The 25,521-nt window shown below is 40.1% G+C and overlaps 2 protein-coding genes across 5 annotated transcripts; one reads left to right on the forward strand and one right to left on the reverse strand.

Moving 5' to 3' along the window:
- The first annotated feature begins 3,218 nt into the window (after positions 1-3,218).
- sgsm3 (small G protein signaling modulator 3) lies at positions 3,219-16,694 on the forward strand. 2 transcript variants are annotated; one of them, XM_020588179.1, is made up of 21 exons: positions 3,450-3,457; positions 6,487-6,574; positions 6,854-6,939; positions 7,326-7,389; positions 7,978-8,186; positions 8,428-8,535; positions 9,087-9,230; positions 9,469-9,664; positions 9,901-10,046; positions 10,276-10,515; positions 10,702-10,884; positions 12,088-12,243; positions 12,363-12,417; positions 12,514-12,563; positions 12,763-12,915; positions 13,018-13,088; positions 14,559-14,607; positions 14,771-14,856; positions 15,018-15,140; positions 15,442-15,502; positions 15,837-16,694. In XM_020588179.1, exons 2-21 carry the CDS (start codon positions 6,568-6,570, stop codon positions 15,918-15,920), a joined length of 2,271 nt encoding a protein of 756 aa, XP_020443835.1. In that variant the 5' UTR covers positions 3,450-3,457; positions 6,487-6,567; the 3' UTR covers positions 15,921-16,694. The 2 variants fall into 2 exon arrangements, with proteins under 2 accessions (XP_020443834.1, XP_020443835.1); XM_020588178.1 differs by lacking the exon at positions 6,487-6,574 and having other exon boundaries at positions 3,219-3,457.
- A 509-nt stretch (positions 16,695-17,203) lies between these two features.
- gtpbp1 (GTP binding protein 1) lies at positions 17,204-24,860 on the reverse strand. 3 transcript variants are annotated; one of them, XM_020588182.1, is made up of 14 exons: positions 24,799-24,860; positions 22,821-22,932; positions 22,514-22,694; positions 22,057-22,240; positions 21,812-21,976; positions 21,367-21,490; positions 21,132-21,246; positions 20,904-21,048; positions 20,595-20,777; positions 20,234-20,369; positions 19,688-19,866; positions 18,742-18,903; positions 18,402-18,452; positions 17,204-18,203 (listed from the first exon to the last, which is right to left on the reverse strand). In XM_020588182.1, the coding sequence occupies exons 2-14, from the start codon at positions 22,867-22,869 to the stop codon at positions 18,087-18,089; spliced, it is 1,791 nt and encodes a 596-aa protein (XP_020443838.1). In that variant the 5' UTR covers positions 22,870-22,932; positions 24,799-24,860; the 3' UTR covers positions 17,204-18,086. The 3 variants fall into 3 exon arrangements, with proteins under 3 accessions (XP_020443838.1, XP_020443836.1, XP_020443837.1); XM_020588180.1 differs by lacking the exon at positions 24,799-24,860 and adding an exon at positions 24,356-24,774; XM_020588181.1 differs by lacking the exons at positions 18,402-18,452; positions 24,799-24,860 and adding an exon at positions 24,356-24,774.
- Positions 24,861-25,521: the final 661 nt, after the last annotated feature.

The following is a 25,521-nucleotide window of genomic DNA, read 5'->3' on the forward strand; positions in this document are numbered from 1 at the left end:
TTACAGTATATACACACAGATGTTTAGACATAAGTCAGGATCTCTTAGAGGCTTTAACTGGTTCCACAGACAAGTTTACTAGTTTTTAAAGGAGTATGATATTTTTAGCCATCTCTGTCAGCGGTGAGTGAATCTGCACAGGCACATGCACAAGTAGAGACAGTAATGCACTGAGCAACGGGTTCACGAGTTAACAACCATTAACTCACACTCATAAACACAAGAAGGGAGGGAGGAGATGCAATGCAGTTTAACCTCCATTCATCACAAAGACAAATAATGACTGGCCTCCCACCCAACAAATGGCCGCAGCAGATGGACTGAATAAAGTGACATAATAGTTATACAAACAGCAGGCCCCCTCGAGTTTCAGAGCAGGCAACAGAACCTGCTCTTCATCCGGAGGCCCTAGGAATGCTGCCCCACAACCCAGCAGAAAATAAACCAAAACTTCTGACTCGGTGACCAGCAAACACCTTCATCTCCTGCACTTAACCAGAACACTGATCCTGCAACCTTTGACCCCTCAAGTCCCTTCACAGTCAAGAGCCCAGAATGTCCGGTTTGTATATGTGTGTATATGTAATAACATGCCTGTTTTGGTTACACTTTTATTCCACTGTTCTTAAGCCAATAAGTCTATCCACAACATAACTTCAAAATATTTGAGTATTGAAATTTGAACTTTTAAGTAGGACCAACAATAATAAGAGGTGGGCTGCATTTACATTTACCATACAGTATAAACTACTCAAATATAGCCCACATACCGTATGTGAGTAATTGTGCACTGCCTGATGTGATGCAACAGTGCTATCTTCTGTCCAGAAGAAAAACTGCAAGACTGCAGCAAGTTGATCCGCTGTCAATGTGGTCCCCTTTTTCTTTTCTTCTCTTATCCATCTTATGTTAATAACCTGCTGATTCACCTGAATCAATAAACTCTTTCTTCTGATCAATAACTTTTGTGCATGTATGTTTTTAAGTTGGCTGAAAACCCACCTACATATAGCATTTACCAAGGCAGTGAGCCTGAATTTTCTGTTGAACAATATATATAAAAAAAGCCTCTTTCAGCCCACACCTTCTCTCCTCCCTCTACTTTCTTTTTTCCCACTGCTTTATCCTCACCTGGCACACTCCTCTAATCCTTCCCCTTTGTTGTGCTTCAGCCAAGCTCACACCTTCTTTGTGTAATTGCTTGCTTGTTCGCCTATATTTTTTCACTCACACTTCTTTTATCACTGCTTTGTTTTTTCTCCCCTGTCTTTTCCATGTATCCTCCCACCCTCTGTGCTTCTCAGTTTTTGTGTCTCCTCACTCCTCTCATGACATCTCCCTCCGCCTCACTCTGCCTCTGTCTGACGTCATAGTAACCGCAGTGTAAGATTCAGGGCTTGCTTGACAGTGCACATCATTCTATCAGAAATGACAAAGACAGCCAGATAGATGAATACAAGAGGAGGTGGAGGAGGGGAAAGAGGTGGCAGAGAGAGCCTGAACCAAACCTACATCACTGTGAAATGCAGGGTGGATACACCATTAAGGCTCTTTGGCCAGCAAGCTGTGGGCAAGGTCGGTGTAAGCTGCAGCATTTTTAATGATGTGACTCACTGTGGCATGGTGCAGCAAACTGAGCATGCAAGCAATGACCAAGGATTAGAAACAGAACAGTACCATACTGATGTGTCAGAGGGCACAGACAGATGGGAAGGGGTTTAGACAACATCTGCTTTCATGTACAGTGTATGCATGCACCTACACACAGAGACAGGAGAACAGCTGATTATTTGGTTCTAATGTACATTTAGCCTGACTTACACTAAACTAATGTGATGCAACACAGAGTGCTTTCCCTTACGGCCAGCTGGTATAGCACTTGAGTACAAATCTGCATATAATATCTGACGTGTGTGTTTGTATGTGTGAGTGTGTGTGAGGGCTGGTTAGTGTGTGGAAGTGGAAGATGGAGGCTTGTGGGTGCTGCCATAAAGAAAACATAATATACAACACGCTATAAAGTCTTCATTTCAGTGGCTGAGCCATAACAAGCATAACAATGTGAAGAAGCTTCACTGCACTAGAGACATCTTGTGGAGCAGCAGTGTAAAAGCAATTTGTTGTAAAATCATTCATAAGTAAAACAATTTTACACAAAGTTCAAAGTTTGAGTCATAGAACCAAATGAGTGACAGTGTGTGTATTAGCTCCAGCTGAAAAATATAAGCAAGCATGCCACTAAGCTAACACTTTTTAGTGGCCTAACACCAGATAAGTTTTTTAACCATAGAGTATGTGCCTTAAAACTGTTCCATGAAATATTGAAGACCATAGTTTTTCACACAAGCTAAAGCTTTTTCCTCTTATTGCCAGTTTGTTAAGGACATATCTTTATGAAAACTCATGACTCAAATGGTTTAACTTGTCATTCAAAATGTCAAATAAATGCAATCAACAATCATCAGAATGGACTCAGACTTCCATGGCTGGGGTGGGCATAGTGTCTGATATTGATCCTGATTTCATGTCACATTATAATTAATACTGTAGTAACTTGTGGCTGGTTAATGTTTGTGCTGGGATATATATGAGGCAAGGAATGGGAAAATGAATAAATTATTTTATGCACATATTGTATTTCTTATAAACAATTATGAACAATAAGATATTAACCTATAACAAAAGTTACAAATTATTTATGACAACATGCAAGGAGATCCATGCCTAGTTCAAAGTCAAGTGTTTATTGTCATATGCACAGTGAGGAAACATGTTTCCCTGTACAATGAAATTTTTACTTTGCCGTCCACACGAATGCCACACAATATAAGTGAAACATAACGCAGATACATAGGTAACACTAAATCTAAATCTCAAAATCTATGGCAAGTAAAACAGCCGATGAAAGAAGCACAATGAAAAATACAACAAGAACACAATATAAAACAGCCAATGAAGGAAGCATAATGAAGAATACAGCAAAAACACAATATACTGAAGAGAGAATGTATGCTACATCGGAGCAATGTGATGATGAGTATATAGGAAAGAGAGAGAGAGGGAGAGAGAAAGTGAGAAAGAGAGTTAATCCTCTCCTTCCTCAGGAGCCTATAGGAAAGAGAGAGAGAGGGAGAGTGAGAGAGAAAGTGAGAAAGAGAGTTAATGAATGGAAAAAAAACATGTCGTGCGCCTACGTCAGCTATCCCTATGCGGAAGGATACCTTCACTGAGAAGTGTAGTTCCGGGATCAGGAACTATTTCTCAGATTGAAAAGGGAAAACCTTAAATGGTGTAGGGATACGACGGAACTATACGGCTTAAGCAGGTGCCAAACAACAGGGAGATCTCAAGCACAAAACGAATGATGGTCTAGCATATGGTATTTTCCAGTTTCCACCGAACGAAGACACGTCCTCCACAAACCTTAATTCTGTGCTTTCACTAGAATAATGTCACGGTAAGTTATGCGAGCAGGCTATTGCATGTGTTAGCTAAAATCTAAAGGATAACGTTAGCATGTATAGCTCACAGCTGACAACTCTAACTGAATAACGTTACATTGGTCGCTGAGAAACATGTTAGGAGTTTTAATAATTCTTAAACGTATCTCATTGTTACACGGGACGTTTTTATGTTTTAAGCATATACATTAATATAACGTTAAATGCAGTCGGCCAAACATGTTTGCTTTTGAAAGATTGAATAACGTTATTGCTAATTTTCTAATGTTGCTCTGTTCACTGCACGTGACGTCAGCTGGGGTTTGACGTAACGTTAATTTAGTTAATGTTGAACATTAACGATGACGTTTTATTTTCTGTATGATCGTGACATGCAATGGATGCACTCTTACGTGCAAGTAGTCAGAGTACTTTAACTTCGATTGATATTTTGCTTCAGGTGTCGATATGAACAACTGGGCATAACGTTAGCATTTCAGCATAACTTTATGATCTTTGTCTGGTTTAAAAACCTGAATTACTGACTAATATGTACTGTTATGCTGTGTGTTCTCTTACTATAATACCAAATCATGTTGAGTCACTTGTTGCTGTTTGTAAATTTGTTTTATGGCTTGTTGCAAATAAATCTTCAGTGCTGTAGACAGCTCAGCTTGAAACCAGAATGACAGTAACTGCAACATGCACAAACTGAATTATAATAAGAACTTTTCTCTGCTATTGTTTAAAGTAGTGTTTTTGCTTTGTAGTCAAATGCATACACATTTTGTCTGTGGAGCAGGATGTTGCTCTTTGCTTTATTATAGTAGGGTGTTGACCACTGTGTGTAAACACAGGTGAGCTCAGCCCAACCCGAACAGATCTTGTATTCTGAGTAAAATGGAAGGTCTCCCTGTTATAGGCCGAGCCAAGCCCTCTAATAAATCACCAGAAATAGTTTGGTTTCATGATGGTGTTTCTGGGAGTTTCTTTCTTGGAAGCACGTGACCATAAGGGGATTATAATTTCAGAGAATTTGCTTTCACACTATTGACAACAGGAACTATAATCAATGGAGGTAGGGTTTTACTGTGCCAACTAAAAGCAATTCATTGTCTTAACTGATGCTTTGTTGCCCGGTATACACATTTAATTTGTAGGCTACTCATTAAAATTGCAGTTTCTAATCTGGATTATATGATGATGTACTGTATACTGTCCACAGTCAAAGACATTTTTAACAAACTAAATTTGTATATCTAAAAAGAGGGAAACTCTGCTCAGTGTGGAGTTTATGCTTATCATAAAACGCTATTGTCATTGTTAAGCTGCAGATTGTTTTTTGTACAATCGTTTGGTGTACAAAATGTCAGCAAAGTTTAAAAAAAGAAATTCCCATCAATATTTCACAGAGCCCATGGCGACGGCTTCACTTGACTTGTTGTCAAACCACCAGTCAGCAACACACTATTGTACAGTTACATGACAAGCTGGTGCTGTTGGGCATTTTTGTTTAAAAATCGACTTGATCAGTGAACTGATTAATTGACTTATCATTCCAGGTTTTACTTGCTTGTTTTTGCTACAGAATTCTGCAGTTAACAAGATTATCAATATGTGCAAGAGTTGGCAGGAGGGCTTCTGTCATGTTGGTTTTCTTGGCAGGTGATTAAATGGTTTCTTGTGAGGTAGTAGCTCCAAAATCCCAGTATTCCCTTGAGCTAAACATGGTGTAAGCCTGAACGTACTTGGCCATCCTCCAAACCTCAAATTGATTTTTCATCTTTCTTAAGTCCTAAATCCCTCTTCAGATGGTTCAAGGCAGTGGAAGAGCTGAGAGACTTTTTAGGAATCTTCTGAAGTGTTATTCCCATGGAGTGGCCTATCATTGCAGAAAGTTAAAGAACATAATGATATCTTACTTGTTATTAGCATTCCAAATTCTCCCCCCCTTTTCTAAGGCTTTACTACTGTAGGTGCTTTGTCTCTGATTTAAACATGTTATTTACAATCCAGTAATCAAGGGATTATTCCAGTGATTATTCTGTTTGTTCTAAGTATCTATGGATAGCAGTGCATCTGCTTTTTTGGTACCAACTTGCAGCTTTAATATGTGTTGATATGTAGCACATGTTTTGAAAACTGTACCAATCTGTGGTCATGCAAGTGTGTAGAGCAGCCTTTAAGATAACAGTCTCACTTGAAATTGTGTTAAGTGTAAGTTGAATGAAGGCTGTGTAGGTATCATGTCAACTGAAATTTAGCTAGAATAGTGACAAAGTGTCATTCATTTATCAGCTGACTTGATTCATTATTTTTAGACCACATCATAATTTATTTCATTACTGTCCTGATGACCAGCTTTATATTTTCGACAGTTTTCTATAGGGGTTGTCTTACAATAAAACAGGTTTTTAAATGAGATGGCACAATAAAAACATACTATCAATAGAAGTCTGTGTGTGCATTACACGCCCTTTGTTTTGACGTAATTATAAAATTATTGATCTGTTGTTTATTGGCCATAAATCTTTATAGATTTAGTGTACAACAGAAGTTGATTTTGGGGCCTCTGTATTTGAAAGTTATTTTCAACAGCTGTACTGAGTGATGGTTTTTCAGAAAATTGTTATGATGTAGGTTTTGCTACAAAAATAAGATTAAATTGACATGTAAAAAGCCATTCACTAAAGAGACATGAATTTTTTTTTGTTGTCATCTGAAAGTATTCTCACAGAATGTCTGTTTTGCCTCAGGATCCCTACTATCTGCATGAAAACACAGTTAAACTAAACAATTAGCCTCTGGTAAGAAGTACAGCAGTCATGTGGCCATGGGAAGAGACACAAGATTATCTCTGGTTTTTTTTTCTCTCAGTATCTTTTCCTTGCTGACTTACTGCAGTTGTGAAGAACCTCTAAACTGATTAGTTTTTAGTAGTGCCAGAAGGAGGAGCATTGCTTTGTTGCAGTACTGCCCATGGACTGTCCACAATCCAAAAGTATTCCACCAACCTTTCATCTTCCTCTGGTTTTCCTTTCTATAGAGTGGCTCTCATCTGTTGACCTCCTTTCTCCAGAGTGACTGTGTCCTCTGCATATTGAAGCTATTCATTCTACTCACAACAATGTCAGGTATAGACTTGCATACATTTGGTGTTAAAAACTCATAATTTGATGAGGGGTATCTGTAGATTTGTTTCTGGTTATCAGCAAAACGTGTCTACTAATACTCACTTTGGAATACTGGAATATTATGAATGGTTTTGTTTCATATTATATTAAGCACAGGAATAAATGCCTTATTAGTTTGGATGTATATCAACAATTTGTCATTTTAGCCTGCTTTATTATTCTCTATTAGTATGTATCATATCTCCTGTTTTCCTAATTTATGGTTTGTTCTCTGTTTAGGTACCTACACACCAGCCCCTGGTGGGCCATTCTCTGCTCTCACCCCTAGTATGTGGCCCCAGGACATTTTGGCCAAGTACCATCAAGTGAGGATGTGATTTCATTTCTTGTCTTTATGCAAACCTTCATAATAAGTGTTTCTGTTGTTTTGATGACAATGTATTAAGAAAGAAAATAGTGACTGTTTTGGAAAGAGAGAAAAAGTGCATGTAAAATAAACTCACTGGCCACTTTCTTAGGTACACCTTTACAATTCAATGCAACACTTCTGCCTTAACATCTGTGTTAATGAAGCTCCGAATTTTTCAGTTTTTGGTGAAATGATCAAATTCAATTGTATGTTTTATTATTGAAGTCCTAGTTAAAGGTAACAATTGACTGTCATTAGAAAAGCTGCCGTGGCCATCTTCAGCAGTGTCACTTCTTTGAGATACGGACTAATGAAACGCACATTATATGTTTGTCTCTACAGAAAGACTCTACAGAGCAGTCTCAACTTCAGTATGATGAATTTGGCTTCAGAGTGGACACTGAAGGTGATGTGTTACTCACATGGACACAAGCAAACGTGTGCTCCTTACTCTATCCCCACTCCATTTTCCCATAAAATTCGTGAATCCCAGTCTTATACCAGAAATGGGAATCTTCATATCTGTGCACAGTGGCTACATTATGTATACAAATTTAATGCCAGAGTACTTTTTTTTTTTCTTGCTAATGGGGGTAAAATATGGATTTAACCGTTTTTAAGCATTAGTACTTTAGTTCAAGACCTGTTATAGAGTAGTGGTTCAGAAGACTCTTTTTCTGTGCTTAAATTGTTCAGTTTAAGACTTGACCAAACTAAATTAGTTGTCAGAGTGACATAACGCGCATCATTAATCTCACACTTTACCTTCATTTACCCCCTTACTACTTCATGTGCGCTTCATGTTCATTTGGTAAAAATGTCTTCCTTTTTGTTTCATGCCTCCATCATGCTTGGTTGCATTACAACTGTACTTGCAAACATTTTCCAGTGTTTCATTGTCCTCAATTCAAGAGGCTGGATAGGACTTGCTTATGTTAACATTATGATTGCAAAGACAAAACCTACCAAATCCTGACAAATTATTCTCTCTCAGATGGAGAACCCCGGTCCTGGCTAGGCACTGAAGGCTCACCCCAGCGTGAAGACCCCCAGCAGCGATTGCGCTGGCAAGCCCACCTGGAGTTCACCCACAACCACACAGTAGGTGACCTGACCTGGGAGCTCATTGATCCCGTCCTTCCACGCTGCGAGCGTCTGCGCTCTCTGGTGCTAGGGGGCATACCCCACAGCATGAGGCCACAGGTAAGCAGACTTGCAAACGAGTGATGTCAATTGTTTGTGACACTGACTAGAAGCGGGATGCATTTGGCTAAAATACTCTCCAAGATGGCCTTACTCTTTGATTTTAAAAAGTGAATTAAAATACAGTTAAGCCTGTGGTCAATAGTGTGTTACAATTTCCTTGAAGTATTATTTATATTTAGTCATTCTTTAAGGATAAAAAAAACAAGCATAAGAGCTTTAAAGACTATCTGTGTGTTAGCTCTGGATGCGCCTGTCTGGAGCACTGCAAAAGAAGAGGACCTCTGAGATCTCCTACAAAGAAATGATTAAGAACAGTTCCAATGATGACACCATCATAGCTAAACAGGTAAATCCAGAGCTACATATGTAAACAAACACAGTCCCATTGCAGTTATGCTGCCTTCTTGAGAACATGCCTCACTAATATTGGAAACAACTTCTTAAATGGAATTGAATCTTCATTGGTATAATGTAATGTCAAAGATAAAATATTAGTTTGTCATAGACTGCATAAATCCTGTACATCCTCAAAATGCAGAGGAAACTAATAATCTGCTTTAGACCTACAATATAAGTGCATGATGTCACTGTCACACTAAGCAGTAGTTTGCCCTGGTGCATTCACACTAGAGCCACTGTGCAATCGATTGCACAGTCAGATTTAGTAAGAAGTCAAGACCAACTTGAATTTGCTTTGTCATTCAGTAGTGGAGACAGGTAGTACTATGAGAAGAAGTCATTTATTTTCACACTACCATACATGGAGACAAACGGATTAGATCTCAGATAAGAGTGCTCATATTACATTATTACTGTTTTTATTTTTAATCTATAGCTCTTCCATTTCTTAATGTTCTTTGTAATCGTGATGTTGTTCCTTGTTCTTCTCTGTCTCAGATAGAGAAGGACCTGTTACGGACCATGCCAACCAACGCGTGTTTCAGTAGTCTGACCAGTGTTGGAGTTCCAAGGCTAAGACGGGTATTGAGAAGCCTGGCCTGGCTCTACCCAGACATTGGGTATTGTCAGGGTACTGGCATGGTGAGATATACAGTGCATAAAAATTTTTAATATCACCATAAACAACTACATTACACCAGCCACCTAACTCAGGATGCACAAAATGCATTCACACTTTGTTTCTAAATTGTTTACCTGTAATAGCACTGTCATCACCTGTACATCATCCTTGTATTTTGCTCTTTTCTTTACTCCTACCTTTGTCTTCTCTCTCCTCCCCTTTTCATTGTCTTCCCCACTCTGGTCTTGATACCCTCAGGTGGTTTCCTGCCTGCTGCTCTTTCTTGAGGAGGAGGATGCATTATGGATGATGTGTGCCCTGATTGAAGACCTCCTTCCTCCATCCTACTTCTCCTCCACTCTGCTGGGAGTCCAAACGGACCAGAGGGTTGTCCGCCAGCTTATTGTTCAATACCTCCCGGCCCTCGACCGCCTTTTGCAGGAACATGACATAGGTTAGAATGAAAAAGTAACAGTTATTGGGAAAGCTAGAGAGTGTGGTGCATGGAGACAGAGAGGCACGGCCATCCAATGAAAGTCAGATTATAAATTCTCTTATTTTAAAGAAAATATTAGTTGAGATTAACCTGAACCTGTCTAATTGTGTTGGTGAATTTCATCTTCTGACTTGGTTGGCATGTGGACTATAAACTGCCTATAGTATTTAATCCTTTTCTTTTTATATATCCAGAGTTGTCATTGATCACGCTGCACTGGTTCCTGACATCATTTGCCAGTGTGGTGGATATCCGTCTGCTCCTCAGGATCTGGGACCTGCTCTTCTACCAGGGCTCACTGGTGCTCTTCCAAGTCACACTGGGAATGCTCAAGCTCAAGGTATTGCACTGTATGCAGTCACCTATTTGCTTTTCTTTGTTAAATGACAATAGTGATAGCTTGTATTTGTCCAAAAGCAATAATATAGTGATTTGTGCCACAGACATTATATACTACAACAGCTAGAAACCATCCCAGGCAAACTGTTTACCAGCTACTCTTCACTATAAAAAAACTTTATCCAGCATGTTGAGTATTAATCCATGTGAAATGTACTTCCCAACCACAGGAGGAGGAACTCATCTCATCAGAGAACTCGGCTTCTATTTTTAATACTCTGTCAGACTTGCCTAGCCAGCTGAGAGATGGACCTGCAGTTCTTGGTGAGGCTATGAGGCTAGCAGGGTCACTGTCCCAGGAAACTTTGGAAGCCCACCGACACAAGCACCTAGCCTACATCCTAAATGAACAAGCGCAGATCAACAATGGAAACAACACAACACTCCACAACAACACCAATCTCAACAAGGTCAGTATGTCTACTCTGTTAGCAGGAAAAAAAAAAGTGCTGGCATACCAGTGATTTTTGTCAGAGACTAACAAAGTATTGTTCAGCTTGTGTTTTAGTTGTGCTAACTAGTTATGTTATTTGAACACATCGGGTCCATTCCAAATAAAATAAATAAAACAAATGCCATTCTCTGTATATGTTCAGGTGGTGAGGAGACAGTCCATGCGCAGAAAGTCCACCCTGACCTCTTTGCTGTTTGGGGAAGATGAGGCAGAGGCCCTAAAGTCCAAGAACATTAAGCAGACAGAGTTGGTGGCTGCCCTTCGAGAGGCCATAGCCCACATAGCAGAGCACTTCCACTGTTTGGACCCTTGTCACTCCAGCACTGTGAGTTCACACACTGCAGCACAGGAACAGTGTGGTTCATGTCTTGTTGTGGACTATGAATCCGCCAATATATGAAGAGCTTTAAGAGAGATGTATCTTCATTTGGTGGCATGTCAGACTAAAAGGTTTAGTGGTGGGTTTAAGGCTGTAAGACTGAATTGTAGCAATTAGTATAAATGGTTATTAAACTGACAGCACTCAGAGAATGTAAACTTCTGCCAAGGCAGCTCACTTTACTCATAATACCATTACATCTAAAAACATTATTCTCATGGTAGTTTGACCTTCACATTATGATTCTGTGACCACGGAAACCTGCCCCTGGCATTTGGACTCACATTGATATTATTATTATTATTTTGAAAGCTATTGAAGAAAAACAATATTTCAGTAATGGTGGCTTTCTTCAGGATTTAGCTCATTAACCTTTGAAGATGCATCAAATCTGCTAACATGTTTCTGAATCAGCAGAATTTCAGCTAGAAATTGATCTTAGTTACAAGTGTGTAGCTTTATTTATTTTTTTTGTTGAGTGACAGTAGCGAGTTTTCCATGAGCTCTATAAATTTGAACATTCTGCATTGGCAGATTGGGAATATTACTTGGATCCAGATCATACTTTGGAGTGTGGTAGATCTTATGTGAGCGTTATCTTGGAATTTTTGTCCAAGCATTGTAGACATCTCACACTGGTGAAGGGGAAAAAAAAACTCTGATCCGGATCAGCACCAAAATCTAATGTATTGTTCTGTACATACCCTACCTCTCCAAAAAATGTTATCACAACCCATTCATTATCTTTTGAATTATGCTGTGAACTAACCAACAAAAGTTGATTTGATTTATTCTTTCAAACATGCAAAACAGAACAAATGACAGCAACACACACATAGTTACACATATCCAACCAATGCTAATCCAAACTCAGTTTGCTTACACCTATTACATGTTTGAATGGAGTAGGAAGAAGTCAGACCTATCCAGTCCTACCCCATAACATCATATTATACAAAAAATTTCATGCATCATTGGCTGCAAGCAGTATCTCTACATAGGTAATTGCCTTCTTCACCAACAAGTAATACACAGAACACGATGACGATGAATTGGGCTTCAGAAAGTTGGTAAAAACACTACTTCCACCTCGGTGGAGGTAATAATTTCATATATTTTGATGTGACTTCTCCCATCTTGTCTCCTAAGAACCTGACTCCTGACTACTCCATGGAGAGCCACCAGCGGGATCATGAGAACTTCCTTGTTGTGTCCCGCAACCGGCGACGACGGGCGAAGGCTCTGCTGGACTTTGAGCGACACGATGACGATGAATTGGGCTTCAGAAAAAATGACATCATCACGGTCAGTCGTGATTTATACAGACACACAAGCAAAACATTACTTCTTGTTTTAAATCACTGTACATAATCCCTCCATCTTTGATTCTTCTTCTGGTTCACTGTGTTTTTAATCTCCCTCAGATCATCTCACAGAAGGATGAACACTGTTGGGTTGGAGAGCTCAATGGACTGAGGGGTTTGTGCTTTTCTTATGCATCAACACTCACTCTTGCCATAATTGATTTGTCAGTGGTCTGTTTCACAGTATATACTATGGTTTGACCTGTTACAGGTTGGTTTCCAGCAAAATTTGTGGAGATCCTAGATGAAAGAAGCAAAGAGGTATGGATGTAGTCGTGTTAATTGTTTAATAAGGTAAACTTCTTTGCTTAATAGTAAAAAGTAATTGCCTGGTTTGCATAGCACATGTTGCTTAGAATGTTCAATCCATGTTCAGTTTTTATATTCACCTTCTAGCATCATGAATGTTAATTCATAGAATGTCCTTCACATTGGCCGGTGCTCTTCTGTCTGCTCCCAGTACTCATTAGCAGGTGATGATTCTGTGACAGAGGCAGTGACAGACCTGGCCAGAGGCACATTGTGCCCAGCACTGAAGGCCATCTTTCAGCATGGTCTCAAGAAACCATCTATACTGGGAGGGCCCTGTCACCCTTGGTTATTCATAGAGGAGGTGGGAGAGCTTTGTTTAAAATCTATTTTTATTCCCTAATGGCATATTTTGCACACATTTTTGTATAAAATTCAGCATATCTGTCCTCGGGTTGTCTCTCAGGCAGCCAGTAGAGAAGTTGAAAGAGACTTCAACTCTGTCTACTCCAGACTGGTGCTGTGTAAAACCTACAGGTAAAACACAGACATACACACTGATGGTGGTTTTCTTTTGTTCTGTCAAACTGTATATTTACCCCAACATTTAATACGTGTATGAGGTATTGCAAAACTTCTCCAGGTGTGGTCAGTTTACGCTTGGCTCCCATTTGCTATGGTTGGGAAATCATTGACTGTACAAACAGTGGATAGGCTCAGAGTTCCAAGGAGCGAAGCCACCAAAACTCGATCAGCTGGTGGCTGGTTGCAGTATAAGTCATAAATCCTGCCTCCTCCATGTTAGCAGATGGGACATGAGCCACACTAAAAACTCAAAGTACAAATCAAATACATTTTGCCCAGAAGTCAGTTCTGTGGTTTTGGTAGATATTATCACGCTGATATGTGTACGAGTGGTCATTTTTCTGGCAAGTTTGTTTTTAATGAGTCAGTTGATGTTCTAAAAAAAAAGGTGCATTTCAGTTGATTTTGACTGGTGGTCCGATGCTGTCACTCCACTCCTGGTCATTACTGCAAAGAATCTGGTTGCAAAAAAAAGCAAGATGGCCCAGAAGTCAGTTCTGTGGTTTTGGTAGATATTATCACGCTGATATGTGTACGAGTGGTCATTTTTCTGGCAAGTTTGTTTTTAATGAGTCAGTTGATGTTCTAAAAAAAAAGGTGCATTTCAGTTGATTTTGACTGGTGGTCCGATGCTGTCACTCCACTCCTGGTCATTACTGCAAAGAATCTGGTTGCAAAAAAAAGCAAGATGGTAGCCACTGTTCATTCATGATATTTTGGCTTCATTTTTGCATAGCGGAGGGGAGTGGTGACACCATGTCCATCATATAGATGTCAATGTGGGAAACGAGATTTTTAAAAAAAATTTTTTTTTAACTTCGGTTAAGGACATAAATAGCAGACTGGCCTTTGTCTGCATGCACAGTAAAATCCTGTGTTTTGGCCTGGGATGAGACATCGACTCTTAAAGGATAAAGCCAACATTTTTAAATGTTTTTACTATTGTCCATATATAAAGCCAAGAGTCAGCTACATGTGTGTTCTCTGCCCTGTGTGTCGACACAGTGTGTAGCTGGAAGAGTTAGCAAAGTAGTGTGTACAGAGCAGATATGACGTGCACACACACTGGACTCTTTTACACTTAAAGTGTAGAAAGTGATAGCTTGGAACTCTTTTTGAAAAAAGATAGACGAGAGGATGAAACATGAAGTAGAGCAGTGTGGCTCACTGGTGTGTTTTTAACAGTTTTTGGACAACAGTGGAGTCTCAGCACAGACGAATAAGCTAAACCAGGTTCTGGATTTACATGCAACATGGGGAGTGCACAGATTCATTGTTGGTTTTAGTCACTGTATTGGATGTTTTGAAAATCACAAAAACACAGCAAATCACTGGCTGGTCTTTATTCTTCAGTTTACACATCAGAGATTTTCTCTGTTCAGCATTGTAAAGAAATGACTCATTGTCTTTGACATTTACCAGGTTGGATGAAGATGGGAAAGTACTAACACCAGAGGAGCTGCTCTACAGAGTGAGTGACTATTTTATCAGTATGTGTGTGTATAAAATACCATTTTAAAACGTATTTAAACGCTTCCAACAAGAAGTAATGTTTTTTGAAAGTAATGTCTGTCTGGAGAGACCTAACTATGTCAGTAGAAAGTGCATGAGCACCCCCTTTCTGCTCTTCCTAGGCAGTGCAATCAGTCAACATGAGCCATGACTCTGCACACGTTCAGATGGACGTCAAGTTTAGGTCTCTTGTCTGCATTGGTCTCAAGTGAGTTTTCTGGGCTGATACACACAGAATTTAAGTCCTCACAGTCATTCTCTACATGGAACCAGGGAGTAGAGGCTTACAAATCAGAATGTAAATTATGAAAATAAAAGCCTGCTGCACACAGTCGATCTGTTTGGTTCATAATGTGTCTGTCCCTCCAGTGAGCAAGTGTTGCACCTGTGGTTGGAGGTGTTGTGTTCCAGCATAGCTGCTGTAGAGAAATGGTATCATCCATGGTCGTTCCTTCGCAGTCCTGGATGGGTACAGATAAAGTGTGAGCTCAGGTAAGAAACACATGCCTGTAAAACTGCAGTCTCTCTTGATTCTAGCTGTTTCTGTCTAGCTCAGCCAGTGTACGTTTTGAAATGGTTCAGTATGGAAATTTTGACCAAACAAATCAACAGTGAATAGGCTTTGGCAATATTAAACTTACCGTGTGTTACATTTTCTACACATTATTCTTTCATGTTAAACTATCAGCAAATGTATAAAAATGAGTTAAGCAACAGACCAAAAATAAATAAAAGTGGAATTTATGGATCTATATAGACACATGATCTGACCAGCCTCTTGTTATTTCTTCAGGGTCCTATCACAATTTGCCTTTAGTCTTTCCCAAGACTGTGAACTGCCTGACAAGAAACAGGTGAGCAAAGCAGATCACCACAGCATCCTCATGGATGTGCTGGTTCAGCATCACCTCATTAGTTGTGATCGCTAGGTAAAATCATGTATGAGGCCGTAGATGCTATAGTATAATAATTAGTTATGCTAGTTTACTTACTTGCTGATTTTAGATGCCCAGTCAAACAAATCATCTCTCTAGTTTGTTACATATTTTTCGTTTCTGTAATAGTATTGTATATATTTTGCATCTTTGTGCCCCTTTCTGACATTAAGCAGTGCATCAGATGCACTGCTAATATAGTGTTGGTTTTGTCCTTGGGTAAAAGCTTTTCCACATTTTCTTTCTTTTTCAGGAGAAGGAGCAGAGACCGCTGAAGGAAGGGGTGCAGGACATGTTGGTGAAGCATCACCTCTTCAGCTGGGACATTGATGGCTAGAGACGCAGCATAACCCAACTGTCCTGTGTGCCTGTATATATATTTGACCTCGTCACCCATTTCTTGCAGACTGCCAGTCATAAGACACCCTTGTCTGCAACAGTAAGTGACCACAGACCCTATCTGTCACCTCGCCTTTCAGCATCCAACAGTGAAATCCTAATAATGATAAAGGCTGAGTGGCTTCTATGTGCTGAAGCATGTGTGCATTAAGATGCATACTTTAGTTTTATTCAGCTCCAGTATAAGAGGTTAAATGTCATGGCTAAATCTATATAAAGCTATACTGTAGTACAGAATAATCTGTACCCGATGGACTGAAACACTTAAGAAATACTTAAGTACTGACTGGCTGTTCAGCTTTTTATAGCTGAGTGAGACCAACAGTCTATTTTCTTGCATCTCTTATGTGTCTACATCAAAGCGGTAACCAGGTGATCAGCACGACAAGCACTGGGCTTTTCAACATTGTCCAAAGTTCCACATTACCCTGTAAATTCCCAAATATTAAGACCAAAACAGAACATTCCTAAACTGAATCTGTAAATCTACAAATTATTTTTGAGAGGAATGCTACTTATCTCAATACCATGAATTACACAAAATATTTAATTAAATACTAATGTTGCACATGCCAAGCAAAGCCTTTTCAATTTGTGAACCAAGACTATGGGTATGTGCTACCTTAACAATGGTAGTGAACAGTGTATGACATGATGTAAATGAAGCAGATAAATACTTTTGTGTTACAATCTACAGTAAATAAATGTTGCATAAACATGTATGATCTGTCGACTTTTATCGGTCTTCCAAACTGAACTCTAGCTCTGACTTAAAGCTGCACATACATTAGAACACAGGGTTGCCAATTTGTATATTATTCAAACTCTGTTGCTCATTCATGACAATGGTGGCTTTGAAGTGGGGACCTGATGGGGTTGATATGTGAACTAAACTTATTGTGTGATACACAGGAAGTTAAACTTTATTTCACTTGTCACGTAGTTAGTTTGTTGAGACTTACTGCATACAACAACAATGTTGTATTGTTTGGTTTTCCTGCCAAAACGATTCAAACTTGCTGGTGAACAAAAAACCTTCCAGTGGTTCCTTCTTTCCTCCTGTAATATATGGAACTAATAAAACACAACACTCCTGGCCTTAGTTTACAAACACAAGTTGCCATATATTTGATGAAAAGAACATGATCAATATCTTTTCCTGGTGAGTTACTCAAACCTAAAACCTTTTTCACTACAACAAATAGATTACATGGATTTAATTTTCTTTTTTTTTTTTTTTAAGCAGCAAATTGTTTAAAATGTCACATCATGTTATCAGCAACATGGGGGACTAGAGTTACATGTAGCACTGAAAGAACCACCTGTTGAGACTGATGAGATCATGAGCTGTATTTATACATGGATGATTGACGGAGAAAGCGTGATAGATACTATTGAATCTAAGAGTGCGGGGGTGGAAAGATGTAGAGTGTAAAAGTGTAAGTGGAAAGATCAAAAGTCAACGCTCTGCATTTAAACTCGATGAAGTAGTTATGTCCTTATTTTCCATATCCAGACTTTGAGATCATTACCTGCCCTCTGCTACATTCATTTGTGGTTTGCATACATTTTGTACAATGTCTTTCCAATCAGAGAATAACATCTAATTTTCATATGCAGTATAAATGGTACAGAACTGAATAATAGATCTGGTTTTCATTGCAAATGTACAGGGAATGTATAGGGTTTTGCTTGTAGCTGCTCATATTGGTACTGGACCTTTGTTTCAGGTTTAGCCTGGCTCCATTTCACTGACAGACGGTGAACTGAATTGTAGATTTCAGACATTAATTCAATAAAAAATAAAATTAAATAAATTATCATCCTGAGCGAGGCTAACCTCAGAATCCACACTGCTTCCATCACTCAAACCATTCAAAACAGTAAAGGCAGGTGACATTAAAATACACAAGGAGTATACACCTTTTCATTTGGGACATACCTCTTTGTGATCCTTTTAAAAATAAGTTATAGGACCTGCTGTAACAAGGCAAGGAGTAATAAGACTGAGGAGCATGTCCTTCTCTAAACATCCATACTCATGATTTGTGGAATGAAGACACTTGGTGGAGTGACAGCAGGGAGGGAGGGACAGGAGTGCAGCTCAGAATCCTCCTGTCCCTGATGAGGAGGCTGCTGCTGTAGAGTTGGTGCTGCTGTTCTGGCCTTTTCCTTTGTGCCTCTGGCCACCCCTTCTACGTCCACCTCCTCCAGACTTTGGCTTCAAAGGAGAGATGACAAAAACTTCATAAGGCCAAACTCGTATGCATTTGAAGTTTTTAACTAATAATGTAAAATGGTTATGATAAATGTCTGTCAAGAACCACATCTGGAACTCAACCATCTTGCATTGTAAAACACAATCTACACTATTCAGGTTTTCTACTGTTGTAGTTAACTTTGAATCAACCCATTTTACCTTGTTCTCTTTGTTGCCCTCCTTTATCTGAGGGTCTTCATCTCCCTCTCCCTTAGGAAGCCAGCCACGCAAGCAAAGGAGAGGGAGAAGGTGTAAAGGAGTGATGCGGTACGACAACAGAGTTTAGGATGAAATAATTCAAAATCAGAGCAGGGTGTTATGGGTGATGGATAAGAAGAAAAAAAGAGGACACAGAAGTTATTTAGTCAGAAAAGAACAGCCATGTTAGGGCAGAGGCAGGAAATCCAACATGAAATGCGAGGAAAGCAGTATAACAAACAGCACCATACACTATTTTTACAGTAAAATATTTGCATCATTCTTATTACTTGTGACTCACCAGTTGTGGTGTGTTTGGGCCTGCTGATTGTGCTATTGTCGCTACATCATCGCCAGCTGCCATGGTGCCATCCTCTTTTCGGAGTGCTGCCTTTTTTGTAGACTGCATTTTGATTTGTGGAGGTTTGGAATTTGATGGCAAGTTATTGGTGGACTGCAGCAGCTGAAGAGAATAAGAGTCGATGTATAAGCTTCAAAAAGAAAAATGTTATGTTTTTAATTTTCTGGGGGGTTTAATGCCTATTAAAACAAAATCTACCTAGCAGTCTGAAGCCCATTAGACAGATTATACAGTATTTCACCATGCCATGGAGAAGGTAAAATAATTACCACCAAGGCATGCCCTTTCCTACCATCAACAGTTTTACCAGTGTTCTGCTCCATTCTAGTAAATAATTTTCTTCTGCTCTTTCAACTTTTAAATGCATAACTATTGCAACTTTAGCTTACACTACTATGTAAGAATTGATATTCTTGGGATAATGTCCGTTCATCAGGGAAAAGAGCCTTCCCAGTATTTTCTTATGCTGGGGGAAATGGTCATCAGCATCACAGGTTTCCTTGAATAGAAATGAGATATTATACTGAAAACAACAAGAGCGCCATAGGGATGACTTTTTTTTGTTTGTTTTGTAGGCCAACCCAGAAGTTATTATCACCCTGGTTCCCTCAATAATAAGCCAATGGGGTTTCTCCATAAGCTTTTGGATTACTGGAAAAGAAACTGTGACAAGTGGTTTATGTATGACACTTATGTTTTGTTAAGTAGGATAAGTGAACACCATTTTGACTCACTACTGTGGCACTCCATTCCATCTAATTTAAAGATTTAGAACCTGATAAATTTGTGATAGTGGAGGGAAAAAAAAAAAATAAAAATCACGTGCATAATGTGGTACATCATATCCCTGTGTTAACTTTCTTCATCTTCTAGAAGGCTCTGCTACCTTAGTGATGGTCCCCACAGCCTTGGTGCGTCCCTCTCTGAACACCAGCCTCTGGTCACAGTGCAGGTATTCGGGGGTCTTGATGAAGCGGAAGTGGACTGAAGCCTTGTCCCCTGTTCGTAAGCAGTCTCTGTTCATGGACAGGATGGTGGCTGTCTGTCTTATGCTGCCACAGTGAACTGGGTAATGATTAGAAAGAAGATGAAAAAGACAACGGGTAAATGAGTTTATGCATACTGTAAAGCATCAGTGAGTCACTAACACGTGCGTGTGTACTTACTGTATGTGTCAGTACCACTGGTGAGTAATGACACTTGCTTTTTTTTTTATGGCTTTATTATTTCGCTCAAATTTGCAAATTATCCAATATAACAAATTATTTAATCTAAGTCACATTTCAGAAGTATTAAATGCCATTTGAAAACTTTGCTGCAAATCTTCAAGACATTGATATGGTGGAGAAACACTTTTATTGCACAACTCTTATGCATTTCTGATTCATCGGCTCTTGCAACTCTTATGCATTTCTGATTCATCGGTACCCACCCATGGCCTGGTATCTGGGGGATATCGTAGTTGGATGGTGCAATACCAGGATCTCTGCCTCAAACTCCCAAGTTGCCTGCGGGGTCAACCGGGGAGAAACCATCACCATGCCTTTCCTTATGGACGAACGCTTGATCTGTACGGGGTAAAGATGACAAAAGACACAGACAGAACAATACTGTTGTAAAATAACTTCTCAATTTAAGACCTTGCAGCTAAGACAAGGTTAGATGTGACCACACTGTTGACACAGAACCTTCCTACCAAAACAACAGTTACAGTACATACTTTGCATTTAGTGACCAGCCAGCCTAAGAATTTCTCACTAGATGGTTCAGTGGAACATTTTTTTTCCTCCTACCTTTTTTAGAGCAAATGAGGCAGTCTGGCCACCTCTAACCTCCTTCACAGGCATTCTCTTGCGATGGATTGATTTGACGGCAATGGGAATGAAACTGCCCAAGGGGTCCGGCCCCAGAAGCATGGTATCATTCAGACGTATGAGTCCACACAAAGTAGTTCCTGATACTACTGTTCCCACTCCCTGAGAAATAAACAGAACACAACTGGTCGTTTAGAAAGCATTTGCTAAACCTACCCTTAGCATGATATCCCAAGCAGTACAATGTGTTTAGTGATAAGAGTTTGTGAGCGGTCACAGTGTATGTACCGGTACAGAGTAGGTGTCGTCTATTTGAAACTCAGCGGGTTGGTCGTCTCGGTAGGAGGTCCTAGAGGAGAGCAGGTTGAGAAACATCTTGAGCAGGTCCATGTTCTCTCCAGTCACATTGGAGATCTGAAAGATGGGACACATCCTGGGGACACACAATACATACAGAAAGATTACACAGGAGCATTTTCGCTCTTACTCTGAATCTGGCTTGGACGACCTTAATACCTCTCTGAACTGAAGTTTGAAGCAGTGACTACGACGTCGTCCTTGTTCTGTACCAGGACAGGGATCTTCCTACAACCAGGGGACTTGAGTAACCTCTGGAGCAGCTTCAATGTCTCTGTTATGACCAAACATTGCAGATTAGCCAATAAATCCACACATGATGTGTGGAATGTTGTATAAGCTATGAGAGAGAGAGAGAGATACAGTAAAGGAACGGAGACTCCAGAAGACTAACCTTGCAAGATGTTGGCTGGACACATGTCTATCTTGGTTACAACTACAAACACGGGCACGTTCAGAGCTAAGGCCAGGCCTAAGTGCTCTTTGGTCATCCCTACAATGCCTGCATTACTGCCCACCTGGAGAGAGAGGGAATGAGGAAGTTTTATTTCTATACTTTAATGAAAGAAAAACATAGTTTCTATATTGTGGACACTGTATGTAGACTAAATTTATATTTGCGTTAGTCAGCCAAACCATTAAGGATTTTATCCAAAATCAAAATATTTTATGATCTATATAAATGTATATCTGTATATGCATAGCTATACACATGAACAGATACGGATAAAATACATGAAGTTTTTAGTAATATATGGCACCCGTTCATGATATTTACCAGCCTCAAGTCAATTTCCTATTGCCCAGACACAACCACAAAAACACCCCACCCTTCTGACCATGAGCATGCAGAAGTCGGGCAGGTGTCCAGTCATCCCAAACACGGTGGTCTTGAGGTACTTCTCATGGCCAGCCAGGTCTATAAAGGTAATGACCTTGGAGGACTTCTCACAGATTTTGGTCCAATCCAGGCTTCCTCCATGACTGTCTGGTTTGTTTACCACCTAGGGATAGACAGAGGGGCAAAGTTATATTCAACTTCCATCAAGGGAGACCTCACTGCTCTGGCACGTCTACCCCTCACCTGTCCCTCCTGGTCAAACCCCAGGATATCATTGCCCACACTGCTGGTCCTGCCACTCTCCATCTCATGCTTGTGTCTGAAGAGCTTCTGACGAGCAAAGCCCCTGCCATTGTCCAGCTCTCCGTGCGTTAACACTCCTAGTAGAGTACTCTTACCAGCATCCACATTACCCACCACTGCAACCCTGAGGGATACAGAAGTACCAAAATATCATTTGGTGCAGGCATAACTTCATGACTTGATATTAATGAAAATGGAATTAATGTAGTCCTGATCACCCAACACAAGCAGGATGTGCAATAGACCTTGTTCAAAATGAATTATAATATGGATTTTAACATCTGAGGGATAACATAGTAGGTGCCTGCAGAAAATGTGCTGGAAAGCCAGAAGAGCCCCTGAACTAATTCAACTACTGGACCATAATCCATCTTTATCCTGATCTCAGACCACTCACCTCACCTCCAGAAAGTCCAGTTCTCCCACACGCCGGCGGATCAGATAGTCACGTACCAAACCGGCAGCCTCGTTGCGCTCTCGTAGTGTGATAAGGTCTGCATCCAGTTGCTCACACATTGAGCGTACTGTGGCCGCTGAGGCCTCCATATCTTTCTCATCCAGACCCCAGTCCCCGCCATCTACAAAAAAAAAAATGGAGGGAGAAGAACATGATAAGAATGTATTTAAACAAGAAGGTCCTATGATTTGTCCTTGTACAGACTAACTGAAAAATAGACTAAAGGGAGAAAAAATTAGTTTCTCACCTGAGCCCATTCCAACCACATAGATGGTCTCTCCGCATCCCTCTTCCATTCTGTCCCGTAGCTGACGTAGTAACGAGTCATACTGGTCTCCATTTGGGCTAACAAGTGCTAGCTGTTTGGTTTCAGGCAGAGAGAGAAGGGGGGGAGGGAACATTGACTATTGTTGCTGTCCTGACTCTGGCTTGATCTTGTTCTAGGATTGAAATTGTTTATCCAGCTGATCTCAGTGGCATTTATTAACTGTTTAAAAGTTGAGGCTGATTGCATCAGATATGGTTGCTTTCAAGTGAGATGGTGATAAAATTTTAGATGAAACAACACATGACAATTTTTCCCTGTTCAGAACCACCTTATTCATACTGTAAGCCATTGTAGAAAATAAACACAGAGGGAATGGTAAGTTCAAAAACTGCTCTCCACACACAAACACAGCCGTCCCTCTTCCCACAAAACACCTTAGTGTTATACCTGAATGCTATATTATTATCTCTGCTTAAAGACCTTAAAAGCTTGATTATTCCAATTAGTAGCACAGTAAAACTACTTCAGAAACACAAGTAAAATAAGACCAAAAGTACTACTCTCACCACTTTATTCAGAGCAACTATAACAGAATTATTGCTGCTGTTTGTTTTCTTAAGTTGTAAGTTTTGGTTTTTATCCAGTCGTGCCTATAGATTATGGCTACAGTTCTGACTAAAATGATTTTTCATGTGAATGGTGATTTACTTTTTTGTTTCACTGTTAATTAGGATAAATACCGCTGTTGATATCTTATGAATAACATTGGCAGAAAGCAAATCAAAGTCCAGGTTTATAAATACAGTAACTACACTATATCTGACAGATAGTAATGAAACTGACAGGAGTCGACGGTGAGGTACTGCCTCCCTGATGCAACTCTGTGCAATCTGTTTGAGAGACATACACTGTAACACCACTGTAATGTGTCATTTGACCCTTCAAGACATAAACCTGATTGTTGACATCATAACAACAGTCTGGGTGCATAAGAGCTACTTTCAGTAAATCAGCAGTTTGCAGCCTGATGCTGTTTTAGCTCATAATGTAGCTATTGCTGATAGGTTTTCCCATTGGTAGTAGTCCTGCAGGACCCCCCCATTATTATTATTATTATTTTGTTGACCTGTATTGAATCCGCCTGTATAGGGTTATATATTTGATTATGCTTTTGTAAAGACGTTACCTCACCATGTCAACTCGGTGTAGCATATGGCGGAATATGCTTCGTCTGATGGGTAACGCTAACTAGCTAACGTTAATGCCATCTGAGCTGGGGCTGCTGTTAGCCACAACTAGCTATTTTCCTTAACGTCAGCAAAAGCGATCTTTAATGTCCACAAAGCCAGTAGTGTAGCTAGTACTAAGGTAACGTTACTCATTAACTACAGTACAGAACACAATACGATGTTTGGTTATTAAGAACATGGCTAAATGCAATAAATACATTTGTTCCATTCATTCATTCATTCCCAGGAGTAGCCAACCTTAGCTTCGCAGGGCCCTAGTTTTACCTTGCTAGTAAAGTCAACCCCACGATCCTCGGTCACGCCATTGAGCGTGTCCCCGTCTTCGAAGCACTCGTCCCCGTCGTCGTCCCCGCATTCTCCCCGGTCTGGAGCAAATATACTCGTGGGGACTAAAGCATCAGCCAGCGGTATGGAGCCTGGGTTTATACCTGGCTCATGTGCCGCTGCTGTCGATGCCATTTCTATGCCAGTTTTGCAGTAATTAATTTCAAGATGTCCCAGTTGTTGTGATGACGGCTGACAACCAGACTCGCATAGATACTAGTTAACGTTATCCAGTGCACAACAAGCTAACGTTCATTAGCCACCACAGACCAGAGTTAAGTCAAAGTGGGTAAGCTTAGTTTATGCTGGCTATGTATGTTCTGCCAGTTTATTTTGAAGCTATTTGAAATACAAATGATAATAATGAGGAAGGTGTGACCTACCGTGTTTAGTTTACTTCATATTCACCAATAGTGTTTGAGTCTCTGTGCATATGTTAGCAGTGGACCAATAGCAGTGAGGGGGTCGTTCATATGATTACTAGGTGGGCTAGTGTTTCTCAGAGCAGCAGGTGTGGTTATACTGTAATCACAGTGTAATTCTCCTGTACTAGTACTACTGATGCAATGGTAGCTCAATCACCTTTCTGCCTGTTCATGTAAGAAATAGAAAGCTGTAAAACGGTCATTAATTTTAATGATAGTGTTTGAGTTCCCACCCTCCATGGACTAGATCAGGGGTACTCAAATATAAATTTGAAAGGTCCACTTACCAAATTTCCATTCAGTCCGAGGTCCGGAAAAGTGACGGTCAAATTCCAAATAGAGAACTACAAAAAAAGGCAATCCCAACTGTACACAAAAAAATGACATGGTAGGTGTTATATCTTGAGGTAGTACAAACTCCAGCACGCTTGTGTGTTTCAACTCTTTACTGAGTAACTGCACAACGGTACACCGTGAACACTCGTGTGACCAAACAGACAGCCCCAGAAGCCCTCGGAAACACCAAAACATGTTCCCCCCCAAGATGCCTAACTAAGGTTCGTAGCTCCCAATTCAACAGCCTCAACTATAACACCTCTCCCCCTTTAAGTTCCAACCTGAGGGCGGAAAACCCTAGAAAACAGTATCTCCACAGGGGTACTGACTATTCCAATAAACCAC

This window comes from Monopterus albus, unplaced genomic scaffold, assembly GCF_001952655.1.
Source record: "Monopterus albus unplaced genomic scaffold, M_albus_1.0 scaffold508.1, whole genome shotgun sequence".
Taxonomy (NCBI): Eukaryota; Metazoa; Chordata; class Actinopteri; order Synbranchiformes; family Synbranchidae; genus Monopterus; species Monopterus albus.

What these genes read in the sequence shown, in the direction of transcription:
- sgsm3 (XM_020588179.1), top strand. An exon ending in CTTCAGAGTGGACACTGAAG is followed by an intron (nt 7,390 to 7,977) that starts GTGATGTGTTAC and finishes ATTCTCTCTCAG; the next exon opens with ATGGAGAACCCCGGTCCTGG. An exon ending in CCCACAGCATGAGGCCACAG is followed by an intron (nt 8,187 to 8,427) that starts GTAAGCAGACTT and finishes TCTGTGTGTTAG; the next exon opens with CTCTGGATGCGCCTGTCTGG.
- gtpbp1 (XM_020588180.1), bottom strand. Translation starts at nt 24,550, where the DNA reads ATGGCATCGACAGCAGCGGCACATGAGCCAGGTATAAACCCAGGCTCC. An exon ending in GGGTTGACTTTACTAGCAAG is followed by an intron (nt 22,933 to 24,355) that starts GTAAAACTAGGG and finishes GAAACCAAACAG; the next exon opens with CTAGCACTTGTTAGCCCAAA. An exon ending in TCCAGCCAACATCTTGCAAG is followed by an intron (nt 21,247 to 21,366) that starts GTTAGTCTTCTG and finishes TGGTCATAACAG; the next exon opens with AGACATTGAAGCTGCTCCAG.